At 39.6% G+C, this 23,197-nt stretch overlaps 3 protein-coding genes across 3 annotated transcripts; 1 reads left to right on the top strand and 2 right to left on the bottom strand.

The window, feature by feature from the left end:
• Positions 1-4,299: 4,299 nt before the first annotated feature.
• EAF01_002051 (uncharacterized protein) lies at positions 4,300-5,310 on the bottom strand (the record flags this gene model as incomplete). The annotated part of the gene is made up of 1 exon (XM_038910301.1): positions 4,300-5,310. The coding sequence occupies one exon, from the start codon at positions 5,308-5,310 to the stop codon at positions 4,300-4,302; it is 1,011 nt and encodes a 336-aa protein (XP_038775113.1).
• A 10,831-nt stretch (positions 5,311-16,141) lies between these two features.
• EAF01_002050 (uncharacterized protein) lies at positions 16,142-16,640 on the bottom strand (the record flags this gene model as incomplete). Its single annotated transcript, XM_038910300.1, has 3 exons — positions 16,142-16,180; positions 16,272-16,396; positions 16,487-16,640. 3 exons carry the CDS (start codon positions 16,638-16,640, stop codon positions 16,142-16,144), a joined length of 318 nt encoding a protein of 105 aa, XP_038775112.1.
• Positions 16,641-21,197: 4,557 nt separating this feature from the next.
• Positions 21,198-23,156, top strand: EAF01_002049 (uncharacterized protein; the record flags this gene model as incomplete). Its single annotated transcript, XM_038910299.1, has 4 exons — positions 21,198-21,299; positions 21,347-21,669; positions 21,801-22,009; positions 22,075-23,156. The coding sequence occupies 4 exons, from the start codon at positions 21,198-21,200 to the stop codon at positions 23,154-23,156; spliced, it is 1,716 nt and encodes a 571-aa protein (XP_038775111.1).
• Between the last annotated feature and the right edge of the window lie 41 nt (positions 23,157-23,197).

The following is a 23,197-nucleotide window of genomic DNA, read 5'->3' as shown; positions in this document are numbered from 1 at the left end:
TGCGATCATTCTTGAATTAGAATTAAGTCTATGAGGTAAAGAAGTAACTAGGAAATCGAGTAGACTAGTGCAGTACACTAAATATCTATTTTTGACCAAAATTTGAAGTGTGATCGCTGATTATCACTCAAGCTCCTAACAATCCAAGTCTAGTACCGGTGTAAGTGCAAACTTACAATTGCGATATCACTTGTCATATTTATACGCTCTTCTCTTCTCTAGGCATTCATACCACTTCGCAAACACACATTTTCAAGTAGGAACTATGTGAAAAAAGCTTCAATCCATGTTATCACCATACCCATACACATATTTAGTTCTTTATTTTTCAATATCTCATCCACCGTTTTAGAAGAATAAGTCTTGAAAAGGATACTTTTCTTCTCCTAATGATCTTCTGTCGTAAATAAAGCTCACTTCGGTGTTCAAAACCGATGGTTTGGATTAGTACAACAGTAAAGAAATAAGATTGACCTATACCAACTCGGAGTAATTCAAATTGAACTATCCTGGCAAGCAGCATCCAGTGATCTCCCAATATTACATTATTACTCCACCGGACTTTCAATTGCCGATACTAAGCCCAGCATAAACATAACTTTCTAACTTCCACGCTTTATACCCATTAACAATCTGGTCTCTTCATAGTACTTTCTACCTAACGGTTTTCGTCTCATTCATCACTATGAGATTTGCCACATCAAACTATTCTCGTCTAACTTTTCTCACAAGTCAAGATCCCGCGGCGACTGACCAGGAGTAACAATTACTTATACCCCGCAGAGACGATGAACACACGATGAATACACAAGGAAACGGCAACAACAAGCTATGCCACAGTTTGCACGATAAAAACTTTTCTTGCCAAGATTTCGAATTCAAGCTTGTAGCTTTCGAAAGATCTCTCTTCAAATGAAGTGTAGAGCGAATGAATCTATCTTTATCTTTCTTCAACCCCCTGCGTACCGAATATTCGTACAACGAACAAAGAGCTAATAGAAATAGAAATCTACTTATTCATACACTCTCATACTAACATTTAGATTATTCATATTCCATATAAAACCCTAAACAGCAAATTACTCTCATACCGCTCAAATATTATTTAATTACTCTCATACCCTAAGTGTTAATTTTTAAAGAATGGTTTATTTTTTACTCCTTGAAATCCATCCCCTAGACTATCAGCTTAGGACACCTTAAGTAGTTTATACATACTTACAATCATTAATACTTCAACAAACAACATTATAAATAAAAATATTTATATTAAATTTGAAAACTGAAATTTATTAAAAAGCAATAATAAATATACCAAATGTATTTCTATATTTTTTTACTGAAGAATAATTATTAAATAATTTTAAAATTATTATTATATTTCATTTCTCAAAATAAGATATATTTACAATCGATTTCTAAACAACTCTTAATTCCTGATGTGCTGATTGGTCAATGATCCCTGTTTAAGCGAGGTGTTCTTTATTAATAGTCTAGAAGATAATAGAATCTAACGTAAAACAATTAGATTCTAATGGTTTAGGATAAGTTCTATTATAAAGAAGAGTATAAATTCTATAGGAAAAGAATAAATTCTATAATAGGAGAGTAGATTCTAGTCACTTGAGACTAGATTCTATAAGAAAGGAGTAGATTCTAACCACTTTAAATCAGATTCTTGTTACGGGAGCTGCCTCTAGGGTCACGTGGAAGTGTCTAGAGATCTCTCGAGGTGGTTTAGACTAGACTTCAAGTAGGAATTCAATAAGGTTGTAACTGGTTGCAATTCTCGTAACTATAGTATGAAACTAATGATTGATCTTGAGCACGAAGCTCTACATTGTAATGAAACCCATTCTTTATATAGACCTTCGTTCCTTGTTGTCCCATTGATCCCATCGTGTCCCACCAGGTGGGAGTAGTGGGATCTAGTGGGAATCTCTAATCCCGTGACTTTCTGATCAGGTGACTCGGTATGTTAGATGTCGTCGTAACAATTCTATAGGAGGAAAATAGATTCTATAAATCCATTACTTTTTTTCCTTTCAAGTTTTTCCTTTCATTTAAATTATATATATAAACAGGCTAGAATTTACAAATTCGAGATAGATTTTATAAAGAATCTAAGAGATACGAGAGTAAAACCATCATGAATTTTAGGACACAAGAGTAATTAAATGGGTTTGAGGGGGTATAAGAGTAATTTACCGAACTTGAAATCATAGCATCTCCTTGTAAAACCTCTCGACTCCCCTCGCTCCCAGCCTCTCTTACTCTCCCTCTTCCTTTCCCCCCCCTCCCCTTATAACTCAAGTCTTAAAACATAAAACATAAAACATAAAACACATAAAAATAAAATATATAATTCCCTCTTCCCTTCCTCTTCCTCTTCCTTACTCTTACCCTTTTCCTTTCCCTTTCCCTTCCCTTCCCTTCCCTTCCCTTCCCTTCCCTTCCCTTCCCTTTTCCCTCTTATAACTCAAATATCAAGACATAAAACACACCAAAAAAAAGAATATATACAGTTCCCTTCCCCCTTCCACACCCTCTTTCTCCCTCCTTCTTATCATCCATCCATCCATTCATTAATAATAAGAATCACTTCCCTCAATCACTACCAAACACATAACAGATCTGATTCCAACATCTCCTATTACCTTTAGAAACCCAACATCGATATGTTCATCATGAGTCCGTTGATATATCTACCTGCCGAATCATCACATCAAGTATAATCACAATCACAGGTATCAATTCAAATGTAATTAAAGTCAAAGGCAATAAACTCTTAATTAATCTAAAAGATTATACACAGTCGTCTTTTGCCTTCCTTTGAATCTCAAAGGTTTGTTTCCACACTCCTCCATATCATTCGTTATGAGTGAGGGACGATCAAAATTGTCATATCTTTTCACCCACACTAGCCCTCAATTTCCCAATTCCTCAATCTATAAAACCCATCCATGCATCAAGTTCAATCCCAATCCATTCCATGCAAACCTCCCAAATGGTATAATAAACTTTCTTACCCCCACCCCCTTTCACCAAAGACAAGAAAGTAGAAGACAATCAGATCCATTCCATTCCGTTCAATTCCACCCCTCACCACCTTCGAAAAAAAAAAAGAGTCGAAAAATCGAGTAACAACTCAGGATATCAAGAACCCATCATAAAATCATTTCGTAAAAGGGGAAAAAAAAAAAAATCCATCTTTGTATCCAGAGCCCCAACTGATATTGAACCCCTTGACCCAAGCATGCCCTTTTTTGTTACGAAGTACTCGCCACGTGCAAGTAAACAAGCCAAAATGTCTTTTTGACTAAACTCATCTTTGTAGCAAGAAGTTGAAGTGTGGCCATAGCTAGCCAGGAGATAGTCGAACCTCGACTGCAATAGGATTTTCCCTCCTTCCTAAAGTAACCCAATCTCTCATGAAAAGATGTCAAATTTGCGTGCCATAACCACCCACATTCCACCCAGATGTTCCCCATGTCTTGCATTCATCAAAATCAGAATAGTTTTTATTCATCATTTGTGAACCAGAGAACATGATTGAAATCGAAAACAAACGCAACCCACCCCGTATACCCAGCCATTTTTGTGCAAGTCAACTCTCCAACATTAATGAGAAGTCGACGTAAGATCCAGAATAACAAAAAACATAGTACAAGAAGCTTACTTTTGGAGATTGCTCTTTGAAAGCAAGACCCGAAAAGTAAGAGATAGAAAAAGTCTGTGCATAATTACATTTTGCAATAGCGAGCCCAAACATGACTGCTATGAATTTTTTGTATAGCTCTGAACTTGAGCACAAAGATCTAAAAAGCAAAATGTGTAAAGAAAAAGCGAAGATGCAGTTAGTAAACAATCCCCAGCCTGGAAACCCAAACACCAGACCAGAAACCTTCCAGGTCCCATGCCCAACCCATTTTGAGAAAGAAAAAAAAAAACAAAGAAAACAAGAAAAATGTCTAAATTCGCTTCAAGTAACGCCGTGGATATGGTTGAAAAGAAGTAAAGTCGTAAGATCGAGGCGGCCACCGGAAGGCGCAACGCAACTCGAGATCGTGATAGTCGGACATGAATTCCGTGTAGTTTATTATCGAGTAGCCCTTGAGTTTGATGAAAGGAGACTAGGTAGACCGTTGACGACACCTCTTTTTGTAAACGCAATATGTGCTTTGAAAAGCCAATGAAAGGAAAAAATTGAAATCAAGAACTTTTTGTGACGACGAATGTTTATGTCGCATGTAATCCGGTGTATAGAATTAAACCAATCGATAACCGATTAAGGATTAATTAACCAACAACAGCTTGGTGTCCTCCGTATGCGTGGTGAGGCATGAAGTATTGCTGTTTGCCTTGAGAAGAGTATTCTGAAGGTTGAGGGTTCCAAATGTTCAAGCTGTATTGGTGAAAGTAATGTGAAGGACTGTAATGGTGAGGGCTATAGTGGTGAGGCCATTGATTGTGGAATCGAGTAGACATATCGGGCATGACGTAAGGAGCGTTTGCTGCAGCCATGCACGCTTTCGCATATTGGCTGTACGCAGCAGCATTCCAATCGTATTGAGGAGCGGTACTGGTAGCACTCAAATATTCTGGAGTGGTGACACCAGAATCAGGAGCAGATGGTGGTGTGTGCTGAGGGGTAGGATATGAATGATTGGACCAAGCAGGATGTTCATAGTGAATGTATTGTTGTCGCTCTTGTGTAGCACTCTTGGGATAGCCTCTGTAGTTGGCGTTGGATGGACGACGCGAAACATTGGTATCGATAGGAGCCAAAGGTGTAGGTGGAGCGGAAAGGCGCTCGAGAGTAGCAGCCTTTACCTTCTTTCTGTCCGCAGACCAAAGGCTCCAGTTTGCCAACCATGCTTGGTAGGCGTCGCTGTTGTCAAGATCGACATACAAGTTCCATTCGATGGCTTCCAACCAAGCGTGCTCCATGTTGTTGAGTTCGGTAACAGCAATACCACTGACCTCTGACCAGGACTTATTCTGGAAAGTGTTATCATCCAAGAACTTACTTCCGAGAAGCAAGCCAACAGTCAAAAGTCTCCACATCGAGCCGCCTCTTGAAACAATGTTTGGATGTTGCTGAATTCGGTTTGAAAGATAGTTCATACCAAGGAGAATGGTGGTGTGAGGAAGACGAGTAGAGGAAAGAAGTCCGAGAACGAACTTGCGGAATTCTGGTGCAACAGTTGTTGTGTTGGGATCAACAAGTCTCTGTGTCATTTCTGCCACATAGTCTGTCATGTCCTCAATCTGATATTCCAGATGAGCACATACACCTCCGGGAACCATGATGGGCGAAGTTTCAAGGGGACCGACGAGATTCTCTGGAATCTTGTCGGGAAGCAAGAGGATTTCTTGCTGAGAGTTGTAATAGTAGTAGGAGGACGTATGCTAGTTGATCAAGCAAGCAAGCAAGTTGACTGATGCTACTAAACAATGAAGCTTCGGATTGAATGAGATCCTATCGTGGTTGTCGGGTTGACAAAGGGATGTTTATCGAGTGAGGTGGAAAATTTATTGTTGTGTATGCGCCATCAATCGATTGTGTTCAAAGTAAAAGTTGATAATTAAATAAAACTTTTGGTATGACGGAAAAGATGATAGCGGATGGGGTGATTGAGAAACAAAGTATTCCTTTTGCTACGAGAATCGTTGAAGTCGAAGGTTGATGAGTGTTCCAGGTAGCAAAACACAAACTTTTGAGACTAATCGAATCGAATATGCAAAACAGTGCAAAGTGAATATCGAGTCCTTGAAAATTCTAGGTTAATCCTTTAGAATTATTAGTAAACATTCAATAAATGTTAATGTTAAGTGTGAAATGAAGTCTGTGCTAAGTCTGATACACCAAAATCAAAGACTATGATGATGTGACAAAGATGCGACTTGTATCTCGGAGTGTCGAAAAAAGAAAAAAGAAATAAAACGGAGGATCTCGAGGACCACTCCCAAGAGTTCAAATAAGAGGTCGGAGGATGAATGTATGTTATGGTGAAGAATTATTTGACGTGTTTGACAAGATGATGAAATGATAGTAATCGATACGAGGGAATTGGTGAGGTTCGTGTGTGTGTGTGTATGTACGTATGTATATATGTATGTTATGTGTGTACGTCGTCGTCGTAGTAGGCCATTCGTGGGTTGTTGTGGTAGATTCGGAAAGGTGGAATGTTGAATGATATGACGGTGTTCCAGGAATCCAAAACAAGCTGAAATTGCATGTCAAGAATAAAAATAAAAATAGTACGAACCTTTTCTGGACAATAAAGTCTTCAGAGGATAATCTTGTTTTATGAATTTGAGATATCTTTAAACCAATGCGACTTCTGTTTGTGATTGCGTTATCTTGTTCCTAATAGATACAGGCAATGTAGGACCTGTGGACCTGTAGATCGGACGTTGAAATGCGAGTGTTGGAAGTATGGGAGTGTCGGATCGTAAAATAAATTATTCGAGGGCGTGTATGTTTGGGGGAATTTGTATGGGAAGATGCGGTAGAGGTAGAGAAGAGAGGATAGAATTTTCCGTCGAATAGGATGGAAATTTTTCGATGGAGAAACAGATCAATGAGTACTTTGATGATTTCAGAAACTTCTCCAACCTATTCAAAGGAAAAGGTAGAAAATTGATGGAATGGAGGTAGAGGTAGAAGTGGTGGTGGTGGTGATGGTGGAAAAGGTGTTCGAGGTGGAAGAGATGGAGGGAGAGGAAGGATGGAATATTATTAGGGTAAGATAAACCTTAGGTCGTCCTTAGGAGGGTACCCGGTGGGCCGGCGTATGGATATTCCTTTCGAATCAAAGAAGAAGAAGAAGTTGTGAAATCAAATTTTGTGCGTAAAAGTGGAGAAGGAGAAGGCCTGCTGGGTATCAAAGAGAAGAGAGAAGAGAGAGGAGAGAGGAGAGAAAAATTAAATCAAGAAGAAAAAAAAGAAAAGAAGAAGAAAAAAAAGGTACACTAAGAGAAGAGGATGACGGGGGAAAATGATTTGTGTCCTTTCCTTTCCTGTCCTGTCTTTCGCTCCACTCTACAAGACTACAATGGACTAAAAGATTCTGGTCGTGTTCTTGTTCTCGTTCTTGTTCTTGTTGACCAGGTAGGTGTGTTCGATCCAGTGCCAAAATCCAGACAGAAAGTGGGTTGGGGATAGAACTAGAAGTTACCTTTTCCCATGTATGTCTGCAAAGGAAGGACTAACGTGGTTCATATACGAGTGGATCATATCACCGAATGGATCACTTCAAAATCACACCAAATTCAAGGTTTTATTAATATTCATATTTTAATAATAAATCAATATTTTTTGAGAAAGAAAAAGCTATTAATAATAATAAAATAATCAATATTCAGAAATCGAATTTTTATATAAAAGTTCTTATTATATTACTGAAATTGTCACGCTTTTCATTACAGAGAAGTTAATTTCATAATAACTCTTATATTCATTCGAATTTTCAAAATATAATTAGATTTTTAAAATTCTTATAGATTTAAATATTATATATCAGATTTCTGAGATTTTATATTAATAAATAAGGGAAGTGCACGGTTACACACAGACGAATTTTGTATGTGAAATGGAGTGATCCATTCGGTGATATGATCCACTCGTATATGAACCACGTTATTTGAAGTTTTGAAGTTTTCAAGTGATTGGATGACATGAATGATTAAAATGGAGAAACAGGACCTACCTAGGTAATTGTCATGGTAATTGACAATTTCATGATTTATGAAAATACATTCAATGTTGGTAATTAATTAAAACGGGTTTACCAGGTTTATTATTATTACTATAGTAGTGAGTGGCTCAAGTTGAGGAGTACGAAGTACCTCGTAGGTAAGAATGGGTGGGTGGTGAATTGAGGTGAAGGGGATTTTTACTACTAGGTATCTATTAGGGTGAGAATGAATATAACATAGGTTTTATGACTTGTCCATTTCATTTCATTTCATTTCATTTTATTTCAGTTTATTTCCTTTCAGGAGAATTCAGGAGAATTCATTGGTGGATTGATTTCATTGTACATGTGCTCTCTCTGTCTGCCCTTGTGCTTTATTATTAGTCTCGAGTATCCATGGATGATGATATTGCTTGCTCTTTGGGTATATCACTTCCCCAGATAGTACTAAAGGAGTCACTTTTCTCTTATTAGTCTATCGATTGATTTTTTGGGCGTATTATATCACATCATATCATATCATACAACGCATAGGGGACGAGGACTCCGTAAAGAAATCATCGGAACTTTGAGGCCCTGGTCAGTGGTGGGCTGTAGCCTTTCTAGCAGAGTATAGTATTATGAATGGGTAGGAAACTACTCTCAATACCTTTTTCAACGGTAAACGGGTTTAGATTGGGAGTTGGGAGGAGGGAGGGTAAGATTTGGATGGGGGAACTTAGATCCCAGGGGCATCAAATCAGCCAAGGGGATGATAACAACACAAAGTCAAGTTAATAAGTGGTAGAGGGACCTGGTAGTGAGTGGTACTGTGGTGGTAATGGTAATGGTAATGGTAATGGTAATGGTAATTGAGGGAATGAGGGAATGAGGAATGGCAACCCCGAGTTGAGTTCAGGAACCATCTAGGTATTAAATCAGTGTCAGTACCTAGTAACTTTCACATTCACATTCACCCATTCATACTCTGGGTAATAGATACCTCATAGTCTTGTTGGAGGCAAAGTAATAATAAGCTCATTATCAGGTGCTGATGAATACCATAGTTAAGATTTGGTTCTGGGGACGGACATCGAGACATCATGTAGGTAGAGAATTAATCAGATGGGTCAATGATAAATTCTAATTGGTGAATTGATGGTATTATTTATGGGTCAGATCGATATTCGATTCTTGATTTTGGTCTGTATCTAGGTTCACACACACACTCAATGATTTCTCTATCCATCATCCTTCTCTAACCTTCAATAACCTTTTCTATCCATTGGTTCAAATGACCAAAGGCAAAAAAGATGTGCCATTGATCTAGGTTCTAGGTCATCGTCTTGTAATGTGTGTGATGGTGTTGTTCCCCCTCCCATTCAAGATTTGATACCAAACCTTTACCTTTTGCCTATTTTGCCTTTCTTCTATAACCTTACTTTGTACGTACTCACCTAGTTACTCACCTGGGTAGATACTAATACGTCAATCATGACATATCTTCACATCTGAATTATCCAAAGAGGAAGAGGAAGATGTTAGACTACACCAAAGTCGTCATGAAGAACCACGATTTATCCATCTATCCAGCGAGTCATCCATTCCATCATCACAATCACAAACCAAGCAGCTAAATGCATAGAAGGAAGGTCAGAGTCATCCAAGTTCCAACATTTATTACCATTGACCATTGACCATTGACCATTTACCCCCCTCCCCCCCCCAAAAACTTGTGAAACCATTCCATTTTCTTCCCTCAAGCAACCAATCCTATCGGGAAACTATATCCCAATCACAAATTTTAACCTTAACCTTACCAATCAACTCTATTCATATTCCCCTAGTATACTAGAAATGGTACTCTGCACAAGGTACAGATTGAGTGAATACGCCGGCCACCATACAATAATAAATGTGACCAGGAGATAAACTTGACATTGCCAGCGTGGCCATCCAAAGGATGGGCCCAACTGCAAGCCGACTCACAAACATCTCCATATTACTGGCCCCAATTCAAAAATAACCCCCTCTCAACATTCAAGATGATCCTTATTTTCAATTTGAAGCTTGGGCTTGGGCATGGGCATGGGCATGGGCATGGGCATGGGAACCCGTATGCAGTGCCAGTAGAGATGGAAACAAAAGTGTATGCCGCTCATGGTGTAGGTAATAATACCTACCAACCAAAGCGAGAGAACGAGAAGAGAAGGCTGGGAAAGCGTAAAAATGATCCGCCATGATTTTGAAGAAAGTCTCACATCCCAAATCATCGCTTATATTGAGTCATTCATTGGTATTCTTTGCTGACGGATTTCTATCCATTGCCCCAGTTACGTATGATACATACAAGCAAGCCAACCTCTTCAGTCTTGACCGACACTGATATGTTTCCAATGATGTTTGACAGATCTCTTCAACGCCATCTCGATTTTCTGAACAGTGCACAAGAGTAATATACTGGTAAAGCAACATGGTTATCTGACTCACCCCTATTTGATTCATGATTCAACTTATCAATCTATCCATCAATAACAATCACGCGTCGTACGGAGTACAAGCCTCCATCTAATAGCCACAATATCAAATAACAATAACAAGAGTAACATTATTCGCGACAACACTTCCTACCAATATCAATCAGATGAAGTTTTAATTTCCCGCACCAGTAGAATTCTAAACTTAGAATAATTGAACGAAGATCATTTGACACCAGCTGACGGGTAAGTTTTATGATGAAGAAGAAGAAGAAGAAGTAGAAGCAGCAGATGAAGAAGAATTATGCAAAAGAATTTGATTTCCAATCCTCGACTTTCTAGACCCATGGCGAATCACACGATCCATTAATATACGGAGTCGAGCTCAGTCGGGAGAGCGATTCATCCCTGTGTGTACACACTACACACACTGATCAATATGACTTTGACACTCAATCACTAACTTTCTCAACGACTCCATACTTCATAGGCTATTATTGCTTGCGCCTTCTTCGAACATCCACCATTAGGAAACGGGGCTTATTCATTGATCCATGTTTACCGAACCATATGGTTTTAGCTCTTCCTCCAACCTGCAACGGGGAAAATTCAAATGTGGAAATTATTTCATTGGGAATTTCAGACACTCAAAAATCCACACACAGCACAGCACAGCACCGCACCGCACAAAACTATTGAATCAAAATCAAACCCAAACCCAAAGGCAAAGACCAGATGTTGATCCCTCAAAAAACGATTCAAAAGCCATGAACATCAAGCGGTCCAATCTAGTCTAGTCTAGTCCGTCCATCCATCCGTCCAGCGCAGCGCAGTGCAATGCAGTGCAGTGGCAGTGACAATAGTTTTTGCACCGCGATCGATGTCATTCTACCGTACATGGCACATCGCACGCTTGTATACGAAGAATTTAGGCATCGCGGTACCCTACCTATGACAAGATGAATCGAACCTATCCAACCAGCTCAACTCTCTCGATCCATTGTGTTTTTGGTCATATTTTAACGCATACGATATTCACATTTGGAGTACGCTACTGATACTGTACTCACGCCTCACTCACGTCTCGAGCTCTCAACATGCACAAATTCACATTGGGGAGCGCAGCGCAGCGCAGGGCTTGCATGGCAGGGCATGGCATGGCAGTAGCATGAACTTGATATTGAGTTAGCTTTAGCTTTAGCTTTAGTTTTGCTTGCGCTTTTGCGTTGCAGTTGCGAAACATAAAATCCTTCAATTCGTAGAGTCGCTAGGTACTGACTGACTGCCAAATGGTGGAAATTCACGTGTCTAACTAGGTAAATACAGGTATGATTTATTATTCCAGATTTGATGTGTGTGTATGTGTATGTGTGTGGTCATGCTTTTATATTCATTTTTTTTTTTTTTTTTTCTTCTCTTTATTAAAGTTCAAACACTACTCCGTATGATACAATATCGGAGAAAATAATCCTCCCCTGTACTCGTACCTCGGTATGTATATTTACCTATTTTCTGTCTACCGCTCCCAACCAATCAAGCATCGACAATAGAACTCCCGATCAAAAATCACACATTATATAATCACCAGCGGATAACGTCGATAAGTGATAAAATTCTTTTTCCGGACTCGAACGGAGTATGGAAATTTGTGATGTTCCTATGACTGAGTGATTACATTGGGTATCGGACCCTTGACTTTTCGAGAGAGCTTCGAAACGTGTTTGAAGTGCTGTACTCTAGTTGGGATTTGTTGATGGGGGAGCGATCCACTGGCTGATAGAGTACGAAGTGTAGATTTTGGATGTGGTTCTGGATTCTGATGTCGGATGCTAAATGCAAATGTATGTATGTATGTAAGTACCTGTCTATGTATGTACATCTCTAAGTTGTCCTGCCTCCTTGCCACTTTGTATCTGCATTAGATCTGGATCTGAATCTATATTGTGTGTATATAGATACCTACATATATCTAGGTCTATCTGCTAGCTATACAGTACAGTACAGTACAGTATACATATTTACGGAGAAATTGACCTTCATCCATGGAGATGGTTGGTAAGTGAGTGAGTGAGTGAGTACAATGTATGTACGATATATCGAATACGAAATTATCTACATATCTGTGACTATACAGAGTACACGTTTTTGACGCATATACGATAAATGGAAATCGGTATCGATCAGTATGTACCAGTATCAGGAAATGTGTACGATGGAATCTAATCTATTATCTCCTACGAATACGTACTAATGACAGGTCCCATACTATACCACATATACCCTACCCAAAAATTAAATCCCGTTACAAGCTTGCAATTAATCGAAAGAAAGAAGCAGAAGAAGAAAAATACTCCGATTATCCATCACCCAAGTTTCAATCAACCGCCCGCCGGGAATTTGTGATGGAGGATAGGTGGGTATGGAATTTTACCTACCTACGTACCTACCTACGTACCTACCCCCGAGGTTATGCATGGAAATATAATCCGGGAACCGAACAGTCAGTGGGTTTCTATCCATAATACCTATCTACAGTATCTATCTTTGAAAGCGCTTCCTCACATGTGTGAAGCTGGAAGGGAAGTGAGAAGTTAAAAGTCACATTGTTATGATGTTATGATGTTACATGCGGAAAGTGACGGGATTGATGGATGAATCGGGGGATGAATTGTCTGTTTTGGGGGTTGTGGGATGATGAGGGATGATGAGGGATGGTGAGTTGGTTGTAGGTGAGTAGTATATGGGATGAATTGAATTGATTCGATTTGGGGATGGATCTAGAGGAGGGGTGGAAATATGTATTTATAGCTATCTATTTACGGAGTAGGTATCATGTATCTATCTATAAATTACAATCTCTCTACGAGCAATCAAATGCTCATTGATCTATGAAATTATCTTCTATGTGATATTTAGGATATCATTATACAGTATCCAGTCCAGTATAGGAACTAGGTAGTCATCAAAAGACCCTCGGCCCTCAAATTCGAATTCGAATTCAAACAGCCTCACACAGTCATACTTGATATTATCGATATATACTTATAGTACTTACTAGGTAAATAAATGATAAATAATTAAAACTAATATGTTTAAATCAATCCAATCTATAATCGCTACCACTTACTACATCTACTACCTACTCACAGCCTCCTAATAATAATTGAAAGAAAAAAAAACAGTTTCAACTAGCGCCACGATCGAGTATCAAACTTCAAACTCTAAACTCCAATCCTTAAATCTCGAAATATCCGCGTCAGGTCGGAAATTATTCGATTTTTTTATTATTGTTTGGGTGGCTCTACTTCCTTCCTGGGTTCTGGATTCTTTCTTTCATTTGTTCATTCTTGATGAGGTGTAATCAATCTAACCTGATCTTGAATGTCAAGTACCTGACCTGAGTACCATAAGATTGGTTCGCTTAGCGACTCGAGATGAAAAAAGACCCTGGATTTTTAGTTTCATTTGAATCTCTGAGAACACCGAGGGGAGAAGGGATGATTCTTGTATGGGAGATGATTTGTATGTATGAGCAGACTCGAGTTACAGACACGGAACCTGGCAATTCCGGACCAGATAGGTACAGGGTTAGGACAATCAGAGCAGAGGGTCAGAATCAAATTTGCATCGAGAATCGAAAAGCTTCTTGCGCGTGCACACTGCTGCAGTTGCTTTGGATGGTATGGACTATGGAGTACCATATTATGTCACGTAATGTGTAAAGTCAGGGAGGAGGAGGGGAGGTCCGTGGAGGAAACGAGGTATGCTTCACAGGCCAGGCCAGGTGAGTGACCAGTGACCATGTCTATTTTTGGTGTTATTTTTATGTGCTGGGTGGAGGGAGGACCTAGATATCAGATATCAAGGGTAGGGAATGTGTGAAAGTGTGAATGGGAAGATTTCGATATGTGCCATGTTGTTGATTGGGGAAGCGATTGGATTTACCTGGGTATTTTGAAGATTGGAGTGAGGAAGGGATTCGAGAGGGAATGAAAATAATCTTGATTAGTAATTTGTTATGAATGGGTGGGTGAATACCGGTACCGTAAAAAACTCAACAAACTTGGAATCTACTTAATCGCAGTGAGCGTACTTTCAGAGCCTCACCCCACAAACTAATAAAATAGGAAAGATAATTTCGAGAATCTTTAATAAATTATTATTATATCAAGAATCATTATTATGCTCTAGAATTTGAAAATATATTACTACTTGATGATGGAAATAATAAGGCTTTTTTAATTATATTTATTAAGAATCGATAACGTGGTTTATTAGTACATGCCTTATATTAGTACATATATTATTATTTTTATATATAAAAAACGGCTGTGCATAATCATGCATTTTCTTTATTTATTGGTATAATTTAATTTTTTCTTATATATATTATATTTATCTATATAAATAATATAAAAATGAATTAAAATAGTAAAATCTTATAATAATAATAAAGTTATTTAAAGAAATAGATTTTTGTAATGTAAAGTATGATATTCTTAAGTTACAATTGAGATATCTATAAAAAGATCAAATTTTATAAATATTTCATTTTTATTATTTATAGGGAAACTTTTTCAGAGAAAAAATAATGATTAATGATTTAAATAAGAATGTTAATAAAAGACTAATTTTGATGTATTTTGAAGTGATACATATACTGATATAATATATGTACTTATAAACCACGTTATTGAATTATTCATCTACTTTAAGTACATAATTGATTAATAAAAGTAAAAAATATTGGATTTAAATTTGTCCGACTGGGGTAATCGGCAATATGTTAGGCTTAATGTGGTTGAGTAGATTCCGAGTTTGTTGAGTTTTTACGGTAGACGAGTAGATGGGTAAATGCGGCTCGTTTTGCTGAAAACTAAATAAACATTGAGTCGATGGAATGGAATTCAACAATTGGAGACATCAAAACGAAGATTGGATAATGTAGCAGTAGGAGGAGGTATGTATTTCTGACTATACAGTTGTGAGACTGGCTACGCTATTGATGTCCGCATAGAGACTATTTTCGATCGGGTATATCGGAAAATTTCTCATGTATAAAATATTGTACAGTGTCATTGATTTCTCCGATACCCGAGGGCTTCCATTCATCCTTCTATTCTGCCTTGTATCCATATTCTTCCGATGGTTCTCTTCTATGCATTCCCTTCATTTCCATCCGGCGATGCGATATTATACGATCCCAAGAATCTAATCTAATCCAATCCAATCCAATCCAATCAAATATAAGCATCCCTCTATCCAAACTCCTCGGGAACAAAAGATCATCCACGCTTAACCTTTCTCTAGCTTCCGCACAGCCAAGCCCCAAGCATCCAATGTGAGGCTTCGGAAGTTTGGATTCGCTCGAAACCAGGCATGTGTGATACCTATACGGAGCAGGTCAGGAGTTTGGAAAGGTTTTTTTTCCCACTCGATTGTGAATTCGAGAGTGAGGAGTGAGGAGTGGGAGTCTAGATACTTTTTTATTCAATTTTAGAAATGGAGATTAGGAAGATTAATTTTTCATCGTCATGATTAGAAACCCCGAGTGCTAAATCTTGATACTTGGGGATTGGATCTACAGAGTACAGACAGCGAACAAAGGGTCTATGGATCATCTATCTTCTCAATCGCCTAAGGATGATGTATAACGAACGGGATGGATAGGATTTATGATTACCGATAGAACCTCAAAGAATCTTTCCCCTCTACTTCGACACCGGGAAAGAATCCCATTTGTTTCTCACAAATCATCATGATAAAGTTGGAAATATACTTCATTACCCCTCCCATCCCATCTCATCCCATCCCATCCCATCTCATCCACGCTCTCCTCTCCCAATCCCCCACCCCCCACTCACGCCAGAATATGTAGGCATATGCATTGGCGGGGTAATGAATACATGAAAACCCGAAGAAGCAAAAATTGAAGCCTGATAATGGATCCCCTCTACCCTTCGCGTGCCTGTGCCGTCTCCGTCATGATCTGGGATTCCATGATGCTATGATTTGCGAGGCCTGGGTGAAAATCTGAATATATCGTACATCGTGCTCTGTACATCGGGAGCGGAAAGGGTACATCCAGTGAGGTGAGGGGCATGATACTTACATATTTAGCTACATCGGAGTGGCAAGAATACGATGTGTATTCTAGGATAGGACGAAGAAGATTATGGGATTGGTGGTAGATGTTTGGTTTGATTGGATTGGATTGGATATTATCATCTGCGAATACTAGATCAATCGATAAGTGTACATTGTAAGTAAAGGACTAAATTGTACGATGATGTATCGTCATGGTAAACGGTATAGATCTGTACCTACTCCTGTGATACCCGGATGTAACCCTCCTAGACTCTTCTCCGTACAAAAGTCGCGAACGGTTGAAGTCGTCACAGGAGGTACCTATATTGTAGGTACTAGGTAGGAGAAGAATCGAGATTTCGGAATTCTCTTCACCAGCTCCACGCTCACCCATTGCGTTCCATGTAATTGGTAACCTTCACTACTCTATTCAATTCGTCGATATGTAAATATATAAACATACATCCACTCGTATCAAATCGTCAACCTAATCTCAAAGACATCGACTCGTCTGGAATTCATAGTGTGCTAATTCGTGACTGCAGATAGACAGAATATCACTTATACATATGTATCCGTCTTCGCCGGTAGACACTATCGATATGTATGTAGGTAGACTATTCTCTCCACTTTGATACACAAAAAGGTGGATTTGGGTATGCATGTGTGTATATGTGTCTTTTGGTATGGTCTTCTAGACTATCGAGACTATGTGTATATGTATGTATGTATGTATGTACTAGAGAGGCTCCGAGGCAGCCTGTTACGATGCGACTCGACAAGCGAATGGATAAACATTGGAATCTGGCGTCTATCTACTGGTTCTAATCCAAAAATTGGAAACGGATAGAATGTAAAATGTAAGAAATTCTATATTCCAGTTACATGATATGAAAGATCGACTTCCACATGTGTGTATCGAACGAATCGCCCTACTCAAAGTTATGTAAGTGGGTTTGCAAAGTCAGTCCGACAGGTCACAGATAATATGATGGGCACTGTACGGTGTCAAACGATTGACTGATGATCGGAATTGTCGGATTCGCCGGTCGGATATTGGATGGGATAGAATAGAATGGGATAGGATAGGTGAATACCGGTATCTGCAAGTAACCAAGCAAGTAAGTAAAGCCCTATGGGCAAAGGACGTGGTTAAAGACGTGGTTAAAATGGATGGATAAACTACGCCACGTCGTCGCGGGTTCAGATGGATGACTCCATTTATTTATTTTCATCATTTTGATTTTCTCTTTTCGGTCGTGAATATATTCACTAGTATGATCTGGAGCCGGAAAGTTCTCGGAATTCTCGATTTTGATATTTGTGATAGAAGTCTCGGGAGTGTGTTGTGTTGTGTTGAGTGGTGAGTGGTGAGTGGATTGAGACGATGAGAGAGCATGTCATGTCATGACACATGACTGATACATGTTTTTCCACAGTTTAAGTCATGATTTGAGTGTGATGGTCGCTTGAGTCACTTGCGATCTTCAATTTGTGATTCTGCGTTGTGTAACTGGATACTGAAGCTAGGAGTGAGTGTCAGAGTCAGGTAGATGGATGACTGTATTGTAGGTAACTTGTCCTTGTGCTACCCCGGATATCTTTAGCTTCTCGGGTCTACCACTTATGACGCACTCCTTACCTACTTTATTTACTTTCACGCGTCATACCCGCTCTATATCATAAGCTTATGGCTTTTTTTGTCTCCCCATCTTCAAATTATGTTTCCATGATCTAGCGGTCAGGATGGGGGAAGGTAAATGGTTAAAGTACATGTGTATAAGATACAACCCCCAAATTGCCATTGTAACCCCCACAGTCTAGGAATCTTCCTTGTGTGTTCACGCGCATTATAGAGGCGGGTTCTTGGGGATCGTGAGATTAGGTTGGGAGGCGAAGACTCATCACATGCATTGGGAGAGTGGCGAGGAATCAAAGGTGAGATCAGCCAAGGGAACACAAGATGACTGAGCTTTGTGAGATGAACTGAAAGTGCATATATCGAGTATACATCATGGATGGTGACACAAAAGGACGGGAAGACACGTGATACCACCTCTGCTGATATGTTATAGGACAATACGAGCTAGGAGCTGAGAGCTGACTTGGTTTGCTGTTGGAGATAGTACTTGATTGATATTTATCTAGAGGTAGATAGATATGCGTAGAGTATCGCACAACGCAAGTTGGATGGACAGACCTATTCGAAATATACCTCGAGAACTTTCACACTTCGCTTTCTTTCGATGATCACGTTGGGTTTGTGAGAGGTGTCATTCATAATTACAGTTAGGGCTTATCGTTGCTAGCTGAACGTAAGACTTCATATACATGATGCACAACACGGCTCGTCTTACGACAATCACTATGCCTATGCCTGTGCCGACTACGTATCGTGTTACTCGCATCTGATTCGCTAGACAGCTCAAGAATAATCGTTCAGATTCAAACATTTCATGTGGGACCTGAGCATTATATAGACGAATTGAAGATGAATGAATACAGTATTTCCTATAGTCCGAAGTGCAGTTCGTTGCAAGGTTCTAGTTTTGAGATTCCCAACATGTCATCATCAAGTCTATAAATCTATTGCTTTAGATTCAAAATATCTTAACATCCGAAACACTTTACCATTTCGCAGGAGTTGAATGCTCTGAAGGGTGTGATTGTTGAAATTCAGTCCGGACTATTAAATACCCCGAATAAATAACATACCACACCATGCCTGTCTTCCCTTCCTGCTTCAAGATTCTCGTTTCATAGGGAGCTTCGACCCTTTCGTTTTTACTATGTATTAAGTAGATCCGCTTTGGACCTCGGAGCAAAATATCGATACATTGGATAGAAAGGCGAGATGCGAGAGGAAGGAGGACTAAATGTCCTGAATGGGGTATGATATGTAATTCTAGGGCATGAGAATGAAATCAAAATAAGAATAGTATTGTTAATAACTAGAGGTGTCCAGTGTGAGATGTATGAGCGGAAATTATCAAACTCCAGTGAGGTTGATGGGGTTGGGTTCTTCTTTCCAAGAGCTTGTTTTTTCGCATTGGAGAGAGGAAAGAAATGGAGGGAGGTAGAGATCGATATCGACGGAGAGGATTTGATGTTGTGATTCTCTGGTTGGATTGGAGTGGAGTGGAGTGATATATATAGTGTCTGTGTAGGATTTTGGGGAGATGGAATTAAGAGGTTAGATACGTGTCTTGTGATCATTCGAGGGAGTAGGAGAAGCAAATGTAAGAGTGAGTAGAATGTGGTATGGTAGGTATATGTGCATCATGGCTGGAGCTCAAACGTGGCAGGAGGGGGGAGTGTGATCCACTGAGATGGGCTTATCATCCCCTCGTAAATTATCTGCTCAGATGGCTAGCTGTTTGTACTTCAGAGATATATTAAGTCATATATTGACGCTTATTTAGTCGTCGATTTGTCGAGTCTCAGTACAGTAGAATAATGCTTGCGGGTCACAGAAAACTATCGTGGAAGTACGTACGGTAGATCAAGCAGTGGAAGTGGATATAGAACTCTACAGTTGTAAGGCTCGAAGCCCGATGACTTGAAGACACTAATGGCTTCCTCTCTTGCGACTCAATCTAATCTAGAACTCAGCTTCTAGAGCAGGATGTCATTATTCCCCAAAAGCGAGTATAGAGTAAATTCAGTTTACTTGTTATTCTAGATGTCCTCTTCAATCGACCTGGCGGTTCTTGAAAATTTCTTAATGCCTCTTTTTTCTTGAAAGTATACAAATTGATGAAGATGAACTGCATCGCGCGATCAAGTCAAGACGAACCTCTCTCTATCCTTACCAGAGCTCCTGAACTGTATTGACCCTCTGCCTCGTGGAATACCAACGAAGATAGCTATGAATAGCCTTTTCCTTGAGGAGAAGATCCCTGGATTTATCCTCATCAGAAGATGGTAGGAATCACCAGAGGAAAGACTACCAAGATGTCTTGCAAAACATTCAAGGGCCATCTGGAATAATATAACAATGGGGAATTGATTAAACCAAAATTGACAAGTACTGAAAATGTAGGAAATATCAAGACAGCATAGCATAACATAGCAATCTAGCAAAACGGCAGTCTGTACAAAAAAATACTCCAATTCAATGATTTCACCGACTAGAATTCCCTAAAAGCTACAAAAGATTGACAAACTCGAAGATAGGAGAAAGATATCAAATCGCAGAACGAGCTAATTAATCATAAAAGAACTGAATCTTCCAAAACGAAAGATTAACAATATACACACATTCATATAGGGGGCACCAGGGGACCGTGCGCGGAAGCGGGATGTCGGCTAAATCGAGGAGGCATGGAGGCATGTCAGTCACTTCTTCAATCCTCCCCGAAATGCGACATTCACAATAGAAAGGTGACATCTATTGCTTATCATTGTTCCCAACTCTCAAATTGACTAAAGTCTGATGCAACGTCAAGATTATGTGGAGGAATTGAAAATTGCATTTGCCTGACGAAATCGCCCTGTTCCAAGTTGCGGGGTCAGCGCTAGATCATCGAGTAAGCTCTAGCTGGCCGGGGAAAAATGCACTTTCAATAGGCAGTTTGTTTCAAGATGATCTTTCAGATTTATATATCAATCGCTCGAACCAAAAACTGTGTTAAATGATTGAAAGATACTCAATGTAATTCATGCCCATTGTATCATATTTGGCTGGCTTCTTTCTTATGATATAATATAGGACTGACGTAAAACTAGTTTGATGCGCTGTTAATTATCCGACAAGCTGAAGTTAAAGCTTGGGTGGCTGTAATACATGCTTGTCTCTTTTCTCTTCTGATGCTTGGGGCATAGATGTGCGTGAACTGTCTCATTGCGGTATTTGCAGGTGGATCGAGGTGCTGAATCATACTTTTAAGAAACCCAATATCGGATTCTGGTTTGAAGTTTACACAAAGTAATATTCCCCTTGAACATAAGAATGCTTCGATTCATTTTATCCCTTTTCGCTCTCGTGTCTCTGGCTTTTACGACGGGTTCTGGTAGTAGTAAAAAGACGGAATACTCAAGAGATTGTAAATGTGTACATCTACCTCAGTCTATAGACGATATCATTCTGATTAATTACAGGGACCAACTGACAACTGCTGGCCCTCCCAACACTCATGGAAATCATTAAATGCGTCGATATCTGGGAAACTAATCAAAGCGATACCAGCAGCGATTGTATGTTATCCGGGCCCACAACAAAACCTAGACGCTTGTTCTACAGTTGTGAAAGAATTGTCCGACGAGCAGCTCGTTGCAAATGATCCCATTGCTCTAGATACTCCTATCAACAACTCTTGTCCACCAATCGATTTCGCGATAGGAGCGATTCTAGGAAATTGCTCGATTGGTGATGCGCCTCGATATGTTGTGATGCGACGACCTCTGAAGATGTTGCTAAGGGGGTAGCTTTCGCTAGGAAGAATAATATTAGGTTGGTGGTTAGAAATACTGGACATGACCTATTGGGTAGGTAGGTGATCAATTGTATTCCTATCGAATAGTAAAATGTAGGTAATTGATTCTTTCTGTGTAGATCCACTGGTTATGGTAGTCTGGAGGTTTGGATCAGATATCTTAGACAAGGTATCATCTTTCAAGATACATATTTACCTTCCGATGATTGTAAATCTTCGAAGTGGGAAGGAAGTGCATTTAAGATTGCTGGAGGTTATGTCTGGGAAGATGTCTATGCAGAGGCTACGAAACGAAATGTGATTGTTGTAGGAGGCGGTGATCCTGTATGTTGAATGACCGAAAATCAATCGATATAGAACTGATATCCCTATAGACTGTAGGATGAATCGGAGGCTGGTTTCAAGGAGGAGGTCATTCACCTGCATCTCGTGGTTATGGCCTTGGTGCCGATCAAATACTCGAAGCTGAAGTTGTCCTTGCAAATGGAGAGATTGTTACTGCGAATAAGTGTCACAATCAAGATATTTTCTTTGCCATCAGAGGTGGAGGAGGTGGCACATATGGAGTGGTCGTATCAACAATTATCAAGGCGTATCCAACGACATCGATTTCCGCCCAAACACTAGCCGTTGCACCACTAACCGATGCGGACATCCCAGCATTCATGAAAGCCTTGGCATTGATATATTCTGCATATCCAGATCTCAATGATGCTGGTCTTTCTGGGTATGGAAGTTGGGCGGTGGAGAGCTATGCGCCTGTTTTTGGAAACTTCACAACCGGCTATCAACATGCCATAGCCGTGTCAGGGAAGACTCTGCCCGAAACCCAGGAAATACTTGAAACTTTGATGTCCAAACTTGAGCTGTATAATACAAGTCTCGTTATCAATTCGAGTTATCTGGAATTCCCTACATATGCAGAATACTACCAGACACTTTCAGGTGGTAAGAGTGCAGCAGGTGTTGGAACTGGGGCTTTCGGTGGGCGTCTTTTGGACCGTACAGCACTGACGTCTTCTCTGGCGGATTTTAATGAGATGCTGAATGTAACTGCTGGATCACCAGGACAATTTGCATTTACTTCTGTTTCTCTAGTTGGAGGCGGTCGAGTTTTTGTGCACGATGAAAACTCCGGATTGAACCCCGCATGGAGATCTTCATACGTAAACAATATCGTAGCACGCGGATGGACTGCAGATACCAACGAGGCTATTGTACAAGAAGTTAGGGACGATATAACATACACGAAAATCGGAGCGATGAAGAAGTTGGCGCCGAATACTGGATGTTATATGAATGAAGCGGATAGGTTTGATCCCGATTATTTGAAGGATTTTTATGGTAAGAGTCTACCGAAGTTGGAAGAAGTGAAGAAGACTTATGATGGTGACGATGTATTCTATTATCCAACATGCGTGGGGAGTGATAAGTGGGTTGAGGATGCGACCGGAAGATTGTGCCGGAGGCAATGAGCACTAGATGGTTGCGTTGTTGTGGATTGTAACATCATATT

The sequence above is a fragment of the Botrytis porri genome (genome assembly GCF_014898465.1).
Source record: "Botrytis porri strain MUCL 3234 chromosome Unknown BPOR_002, whole genome shotgun sequence".
Taxonomy (NCBI): Eukaryota; Fungi; Ascomycota; class Leotiomycetes; order Helotiales; family Sclerotiniaceae; genus Botrytis; species Botrytis porri.
This window is presented reverse-complemented; position numbering and strand designations above follow the sequence as displayed.